The 9,258-nt window shown below is 42.8% G+C and overlaps 1 protein-coding gene across 1 annotated transcript in view; it reads right to left on the bottom strand.

The window, feature by feature from the left end:
* LOC104494599 (inositol 1,4,5-trisphosphate receptor type 2) overlaps positions 1 to 9,258 on the bottom strand; it is a gene marked incomplete at both ends in the record, with an annotated part of 73,843 nt that overhangs the window by 24,765 nt on the left and 39,820 nt on the right. Inside the window, 3 exons of the mRNA XM_010137461.1 lie at positions 1,426 to 1,586; positions 1,735 to 1,834; positions 3,149 to 3,303. Coding sequence (XP_010135763.1) covers positions 1,426 to 1,586; positions 1,735 to 1,834; positions 3,149 to 3,303 — 416 coding nt within the window. The remainder of the gene's footprint in view (positions 1 to 1,425; positions 1,587 to 1,734; positions 1,835 to 3,148; positions 3,304 to 9,258) is intronic.

The raw sequence follows: 9,258 nt of genomic DNA on the forward strand, positions 1-9,258 counted from the left end.
CAGGAATGCTGTGAAAGCAGCAGGAAGATCCTTTTCAAAGTCATCACTGAGAGCCAAAACCAATGCTTCCACTGTCCACAAGAGGATTGGTCGTTCAGCTAAACCCTCTGAGTGAGCTTCAGCTTTAAAAGTCTCAGCCCACTGGTGAAGAACAGCAAGGTCCTCGCCCAACAGAAAAAGTAGAAAAGGCAAATGTAGGATGGAGCAACCAGGAATAGACTGCTGGGACCCCTACTAACCTATGCAGGAAGGTGACAAGACAGAGGAAAGTGGGGTTTTTTCCAAAGGAAGTCACAGGAAAAAACAAGTAACACCACTATTCTAAAACCACTCTGAAATGTTTTACACGGGTGTTGTAGCAACCTGCCAGCATCAAGACTTGACAGTACTCGACTTGCAGTGACACAGCAGTGCAAGTTAAAACAGGGATGTCACACCTAGATTATGTTCTCTCTCTCTCTGGTCAGCTCAATAATGAAACGGCTCATCAGCTTTTCAAGGCTGAGTACCAACTCCCAGGCCACTACGTATCTGCCTGTTAGGATGAATCCTCTACCTGATATTAAACTGCTCTGATTGCTACTGACAACCGACTGCTAAAATTCAGTTTTATACCACAAATTAACATTTTCAGCAAAAAACTATATATGATGCACGGTGGAATAGAAGTTACAAATTGACACTGCCAGAGATGCTGTCTAATACTCAGTTTAACCACACACTGGTGAAAACTACTAGTGAACTACATCACTGGCAATGGTATATATTTGGCTACAATATGAAAAACAAATCCTTAATTGAGGAGCGGTTGTGAGGAACAGACGTTCTCGTAGCATTACAGCTGAAACATGGATGAATACAAAAGGTAAACATCAAAATGATGTAAAATAGGAAAAGAAACCAGGGAAAATAGAAATCAGAAAGGGACAACTGGGGCACCTTCTCAACTACTCCGAGTCCTCCTCTGACTGCTCTCAAGAACGTGTGGTTCAGTGAACTCCACATGAATCAAGAGTCCTTCCATACTGCCAGCTACAAAGATGGCTTTTTTGTACATGGGAAACAAATGCAATGGACCATCATATTACACCTAAAAAGTAGTTCGTCAAAAGAAATTAAGGCAAACACTTTGCCTTTGCCCAGGGAGCTACCCATTTATTTTTGTGGACGGTGAGCTGTGAAAGTACTGTTTACCCCCATTTTACAGATAAGATACACAGACCAGCGCGAGCTGCAGCAAGGATGCTCTGACACAGATGGAATTTCATTCCAGGCTAGCACTCTCAGCACGGAAGTGTTCTCTCCCAGTCAACTCTATGTCCACAGAGATGTTACTAATCTACCCATTACTTTGATGTCATGATGCATTGTCATGATAAGTGACAATACACCAACTTAGGAGGGAAAAAAATAAGACCCACTAACCTCCTTTCATTCTGGGTTATTGTTCCATTCTCCAGCTTTTTAACAGTTGATGCTAGAACCTTGTTTGCGTCATTGGCGAAGTCCAAGTCTCTGACCTCAGACAAAGGAACCGAAACAATGGCAAAAGCTTCCTTGTCCTCTTTTGTTTGGCACGTCCCAATCTGCAACAGTTTTTGATTTAACGGGGGTAAGCAATCTTCTTGGCTTTATCCTTATTATTATGCATATACTGTGTGTTAGAAGTGAGAACACCCGTAAAGAACTTCAGGAATGAGTCTGGGATTTCAACCCCAGGATATATGTGTTTACCTTTAACATCACAGGCCTCTCTTCATCAGTGTCTATTGGAATGCTGGTACTAGTGACCCAAGTGTTAGTGCATAAATGCCTCAGTCGGACGTATGAGTTCCTAAACGAGAACAAAGCAAACAACAGACTAGATGGATCAATCCCGAGCTAAAGTGGGATGCAATGTGACACATGACCGTGACATAAGACTTGAGGGCATGAGTCACACAAGCCACCTGTAATAAAAGAATGAGGGAGACCTGAAGGATACTGCAGTACCCTTTTCCCTTGTGTCTCCTTTCTCACCCAGAACAGAGCTGCAACAAGAACAGCATCTTGGGATTACACAGAATGCTATTTTTGAGTATTTAGACAGGCCTAGGAGCAAAATATTCCTTAAAGAAAAAAATTTAAAAGTGTTACAAAATTCCACCTGAATAGAAATATATTTCATGAATAAAACCAAATCTTTCTTTTACTACTTTTTTCTGCAGAGTAACAAACCTCTTCAAGCTGTCGCAACACAAAACCCAGAAAGTAAAACGGACCACGGTTTCACAGCTCCACCATTATGATCTGCAAACCCCTGTTCCACGGAGCAAGCATTTACAGTACCAGTTCGCAAGTGAAAATCAAGTGACTAAAAAGCAGAGGTGAGATTCTTCTAAATTCTTTCCATATGATAATCTGTGGTATTATCAAAAGCAGAGCTGAGAAATCAATTACAATTTTGACTCTGGATTCTACTTTTTAAATACATTCACTGTGGTCTTCGTTCATGCGTAAGCAAATTACGTGGCCAAACTTAGCATAGCAAATACACACAAAGCTGCAGGCATCGCCCTCTGCAGGTACTCAGCCTTAACACCTGCCTCGTAACCACCAGCCCCAAGTGTCCGCACGCCCATTCCATCACAACCAACACTGTGGGCTTTATCTAGCTGATCTCAGCTAAACCACACAGTTGAAATTTCAAATATTCACAGTTAAAACCCAGAAGCCACTCGCTGAATTCTTTTGAATAACAAATGTTTTGGGTGACACGGTGATTTGTCAGGGAAACAGAAGCCCAGTTGACCATACGCATTATTTTCTTGGGAACAATTCAGTTAGATCTATCAGCAATAGTTTTTTCAAACTGTGCACAGGGCTCAATTCTGTCTTCATGTATCTGTGCAATATTTAGCCCATCCTTTTTCTCTTCACAGACTCTCTCTAAACATCACTTGCTTTTTCCTTGTAATTATTTTACCCAGTCACAGCAGAAGTATCATGTTTTATACATACCTTGTTTACCCATGAACACTTCTCAAATTTTAACTGAAGGATAATGCTTGCTCTTGTTTGATTTTTTTCTGCTTTACTCACCAGCATAATGCTAGGAAGAAACTGTGTCAGTGCAGAACTATTTTTTGCCCTTTTTTTTTTTTTTTACCTTGGAACCAGGCAATCAGCTCTCTGAAGAGTGGTGGCATCCAGTTCAAAGAGAGATGCAATGTCATTTCCATGCGGCACAGAGACCAAAGTATACATAATCTTCTCCCCTGCTTGGCGTTTCTTCTTTGAAGCAGGAAGGTCGCCGTCTCTTTGCTGATTAGGCACAAGGGTTATTTGCTTGCATCAAAGTCCATTATAAATTCTCAAATACCTTGCAGACAAGTAAGACTTCTCTATTGTACTTTTTTTCCTACATTCTAGTAAGAACTCAAAGGATACACTTTGTCCCAGGCACACTGGGTGTCAGACAGTCATTATAACAATGGCAGGTCACAAGTTACACAGAGACTGCAGTTCTGTACACATTATTACTTGACACCTACAACTTCAAAAAATCTGCAATAGATGCAGATCCTTCACTTCCAACAGATTTAACTACACAGTGCTGGTTTGGGAAGGGTCAAAGATAAAAGACCTAAATGAAACTGGAGTTTTTAAGGGGGTGAGGGATTAAAAAAGGTAAGCAATTTGCCTAAATCCACTGTTATCTTATTTAAGTTTGCTCATCTTTTCCTCTCATATGATCAGAATCGCAGCAGCGCACTCTCCTAAAGGCAAGAGCCAATATATCTGCTGCACTAAAATCAACGTGCTGTTGGAAGGGGAATACACAAAGCACCAGCTAGATTGTATTAGAAATCTTAGCACAGTCCAACACTGCACTGGAGTCCGTATCCAGCATAGGTCTGAGTTTGCCTACTGCAACTGGAGAAGTTTGTTCCCTTCGAGGAGCCCAGCTTTCAAGTGACAGGTTTACAAAGCTCTCTTGGTGTGGCATGCAAATCTAAGGCGGTGAGCTTCCTTCCAGCATCTGCTGAAAGTCTGGGAATTCTGTGACCCAGCATCACTACGCAGACATCTTCATCCTCAGTTACCTACAAACCTTTGACTTCCCAGGCTCCAAACGATACCTTCCATAAGCACATATCTTTGCTTGAAGGAGTAGTTCAGTGTCTGTGCCCATAATCACACAGCAACTAACAGAATTACTGACCTAAGGAAAAGCTGCTCCTCTGGAATGTTGAGTTACACGTATTACAAAGATTAAAAACCGATCAAGAGACTGGCAGCCCAGGTCCCTTCACGTACACAAAATATATCACGGAGTGAGAGGAGAAAAGGAATGAAGAAAGCAAATAGAGGAAAATCAAACACTGGAAACCTGAAATACTCTTATGATTTATAATGCACCATTAGGGAAGAGATGCACAAAGCAATGTAAAGAGGTTAGGCTGTACTTGGTTTGCATTAGCACCTTGATCAAAACCAGACTCTACGGGATAATCAAGGGCAAAGCTTTGATTATTCATATTGACAATCGGGATTAAGCAACAAAATCAAGGAAAAGTGAAACTATGTAAGAAATATCTAGTTATCTCATTTAAAGGCATGCTTTCAATCCTTCCAAAACACCCATTTTTTTCATTATCAAGCCTACAAGATGCCAGCTTTCCATTCCTTTACTTTTGTCAAGAAAAGAGACAGAAGGGGGGAAGAAAAACCAGGAAGAAATCCTCTCAAATATTTTTTCTTAGGCTCCTCTAGTCATTAGAATATTGTCACTCATTTTTGAGAGGGAAGCTTGCTGTGACAGAAGACAACCATCTCCTGCATTTCACACAAGAGCAAACTCATCTGGCAGTCCTCACATCCTACCATATCTGAAGCCCAAAAAGTATTTTTAAAAATTGCCCAAAAAATACTTAACCTGTATGCAAGGATTGAGAAATAGCAAAATTTTTGGTTATTTACACACATATTTTGTTTTCCATACTCAAGATGAAACCCAAACTGGACAGGCAAGCAAACTATTAGAGAATCCTCTTAAGAGCTTAATAAGTATGAGTCAGAGTCTAACACCAAATGAAATTCTATTTACTAAATTTCTAAACAAAATGGAAAACCAGTTTAAAATTCAAGAGATCTGTAAAGGGGTGAGGGGTACAGCATAACTCAGAACAACATCCAGACTTTTGGAGATTTCCCATAACTGACATTCAAATCTAGTTAGGGTTTCCCAGAAACTCCCCACTCTGCTTTAATTTCCAAACTGAAAAGCATGGTATAAAACAAGGCAGGACACTTCCTAATTCTATCCATTTTTTTTTCCCCCTAGGATTCTGAAAAAAATACAGTCCAAAATATGAAACCGTATTCTACCCTGTGTTACAAAGGCTTTTTATACTCACTCATGACATAATGTCTGACCATCCCTGAGAGGCCATTCACACATGTGCAGGTTTCTATGACAGAAGGCAAAGTCAAAGGCAGGTCTCTTGTGCTTTAGTAGTTCACGCTAACCATGGGCTCTCTGAAGTCCATCCTGCAGTCTGAAGCACTAGTCTCCACTCACTAGTCTCCCCAACAACTGCAGAGATGCAGCTGAGTGTCGGAGTTGGCTCATTAGGCCTAAATCTCACCAACCAGGATTAGCAACTGTCAAATCAGACGTGGCAAGAGCTGGTTTTCAGTCTAGAAAGAAAGATCACTTTGGAGGGCAAGACAGCGTCTGCCTGCAAAGTAGAACCACGCTGGAGTCCAGCACTCTCCTTACAATGTTATCCTAGGATCTCAGATACACCTCACAACCCAGCCTGGACTACGGGTGTTCAGCACTAAGTCATGGAAGAAGCAACAATAAGTGACCCTCAACTTGACAGTTCTGAAAACAACGTACGTGGACTCATGAGAGAGAGCAATGCTGTCACTGCTCAATCCATATGTATCTATATTTATGAAGTCTGAGTGCATGTGCATATGCCTCTGTGCGAAAGAGAGCATTCACACACGCTTGCACACGGAGTTTCTTACTATTAATTAAATTCAGTCAGCAATTACCAGAATCCGCACTTAACCTAGCCATTATTGAATCAGCAGGTAAGTCTCTATATGAGAATGTGGAAAGAAGTGAAAGATTATTTCAAATTAATTAGACAATATGATCAGGTCAGGAGAAGCACTGTATTTCTAAGCAGCTGAAAACAATATGACATTTGGTCAGGTGAGAAATTGGCAGACAAGCAGATGCAGCCAGCAAAACCAGATTCAGTGAAGAGAAGGGAGGAAAAGAACTGTAGTGACTCAAATGTAGAGAGAAGAAAATTCAACTCAAAGCAATATGAAGAGGAAGCTAATGAGCCAACGAACAGTTTCAGAGATGGTGAGATGGTCGGTGGCAGCCAAGGAAAGGACTCCCAAGGCTTCTCAAAAAAAGGCAGGTGAATTACATGACGAGAGTATAGAGAAGAAGTGCAAGAACCGTGAGTAAAAAAATATTAGCAAGTAATGAGAAAAAAACCAGATTGATCTGAACTACTGGCAAACTAGTGACGGGCTGTGGTAAGTCAAATCAGATATATAGCCAAGGCGAAGAAGGTGGAATCACCTCTCTGTTACGCACTAGTTAAATCGCTCACAACACACACTCAGCTCCTCTTCGCCTGGCAGAAGCTGGATCTACATGTTCCAAAAGCACGACCTGGGCCAGACACCAGCTGGTACGAAGAGCAGAGTCAGCCCGTCCTGCCTAACAAACCCTAAGCGTCCGCCCAGCTGCAGGGCTGTTGGTCGCTCAGTCACAGCATCGCTCCGCAGCAGTGGAGCAACGCATGCTATTCCCGTGCACAACGGGACCTCGCCAGGAGGGTGGCGGAACACACCCCTTCCTCACCGCCAGCGGCTAGGGCACAACTCCAGGAAGCGTCGAGGGAAGCAAAGACTGAGAGTTCAAAAAAAGAGTCCTAGTCAGTGAAAACAAACAGCCATTTTGGTAAACGTCCGTAACTCCTGAGCTACCACCACTGATCTGCAGTGCATTCCACCGGTTTAAAAAGAAGCTGAAAAAAACCCCTGCACAGACATACCATGTTTGCAATTTGAAGGGCGAAGAGGAGACAACCACCATACTGTGATCCAAGACAAAACAATCAGGTACAATCAGATTCTACTTTCTTGGGACTTGTAGCCCAGCAGATAACCTTTCTTCACAGCTCTTAACGTAATTTGCCAGTAACTGTGACCTATTCCAACTCCTCGTTATTCACCTCAACTGGGCATTATTCCCAACATTCAGGAGATTTACATGGTGTTTTGTTCATGGAAGGGCCTTCCTTTCAACTTTAAAATGCAACACAAAAACACGATAGAGCCGAAAAACCTTTTCTTTCAGAAACCAGATCTACAATTCCAATTGCTAAAGACACCTCTTGAGGCACGGACAGAGACGAGGATAATGCCCTGCTCCTGAATAAACAAATTAAGCTGCACTACAGACTTCACCAGAAATCAAGTTTGATAGCAGCCAGATTTCTGCAAATGCCTGTTACATCAGGTACAACGTGGTATCTCAATGCTAACTCAGTTTGGGAGGCTCTTACAAAACCAGCATTTTCAGAGAGCAGTAACATGAGCAGAACTCCATAGGTGAGATGATTAAAAAAAAATTCTGTATGAAAAAAAGTCAAGTAAATTAATGGCCAGCCCTGCTCCTGCATGTTACAAAGCCCTGGCAGGCAGCACAGCAGTTCGCCTCTTACAGCGTCTCCACTGTTGACTCATTCGTGAGTCACTGCATTTTTAGCAGACACCACACTGCAATTCCATTGTTAGGAGCCAGAGACATTCTGTGAGAAACAATGTGTGCATTTCCAGAGCCGATTCAGACCTGCGTGCAGCAGCAGAATAATATTAATGTGCTGGCATCTGCATCTCCTTTTCTTCCCCCAGCCTCTCAAGTGGTCTGACTGTTGATTTTGTATCAGCAGAGAAACTGCCATTTTAAAACTTAAGATTTTTCTTTTCTTATTTTTTTTCAGATTGTTTATTGCCAGGTTAATCCCTAACAAGCCTTTTAAAAAACCCCAAAATTCCCCAAGCCTACTCTACTTGTTTAAACTGCATCACCCATGTCTCACATTATAAAATTTTAATTAAACAAACTTAGTTGCTGGAAGGTAAAATAAAATTTAAAAGAAAATAATTTACAGTGCTTATCAGAAAAAAAATCACCTAGGTTGGAAACAAGAAAGAACCCTTTGAACTGCAGAGTTGTGTAGAATTCATAAATACAGATAAAGAGAAGTCAAAGGAGATACATCAAACTGTACCTAGAACTCCATGGTAGAGCTGTTCAACTTCTTTACAAGAAAAGTAAATGCATACCTCAACCCTAAGAATCCTAAGAAAAAACTCAACTGTAAAAACCAGTTTGGAAAAGGTTACGATCAGCACTCACGGAAATGCAGACAGATGGTCTTTTTTGACCAACCCGATCTCCTCGGACAAGGTGACCCATTTAGTGGACAAGGGAAGAGCTGTGGATGTTGTTTGCCTGGACTTCAGTAAGGCCGTTGACACTGTTTCCCATAACATTCTCCTGCAGAAACTGGCTGCCCATGGCCTGGACGGGTGTGCGCTTTGCTGGACAGCCGGGCTCAGAGAGTGGAGGTGAATGGAGCCAGATCCAGCGGTGTTCCTCAGGGCTCAGAGTTGGGGCCTGTTCTCTTCAACACCTGTATCAATGATCTGGATGAGGGGATCGAGGGCACCGTCAGCAAGTTTGCAGATGAGACTATGTTGGGAGGTAGTGTTGATCTACCTGAGGGATCTACAGAGGGACAGGCTGCATCGATGGGCAGCGGCCAATGGTATGAGGTTCAACAAGGCCAAGTGCCAGGTCCTGCACTTGGGCCACAACAACCCCCTGCAGCGTTACAGGCTGGGGGAGGAGTGGCTGGAAACTGCCCAGCAGAGAAGGACCGGGGGATGCTGGTCAACAGCCGATTGGACATGAGCCAGCAGTGTGCCCAGGGGGCCAAGAAGGCCAATGGCCTCCTGGCTTGTGTCAGAAATAGTCTGGCCAGCAGGAGCAGGGCAGTGATTGTCCCCCTGTACTGGGGGCACTGGTGAGGCCACACCTTGAGCACTGTGTCCAGTTCTGGGCCCCTCACTTCAAGACGGATGTCGAGGTGATGCAGCAGGTTCAGAGAAGGGCAACAAAGCTGGTGAAGGGTTTGGAGAACCTATCTTACAAGGAGCGGCTGAGGGGAT

The sequence above is a fragment of the Buceros rhinoceros genome, unplaced genomic scaffold (assembly GCF_000710305.1).
Source record: "Buceros rhinoceros silvestris isolate BGI_N320 unplaced genomic scaffold, ASM71030v1 scaffold1676, whole genome shotgun sequence".
Classification (NCBI taxonomy): domain Eukaryota; kingdom Metazoa; phylum Chordata; class Aves; order Bucerotiformes; family Bucerotidae; genus Buceros; species Buceros rhinoceros.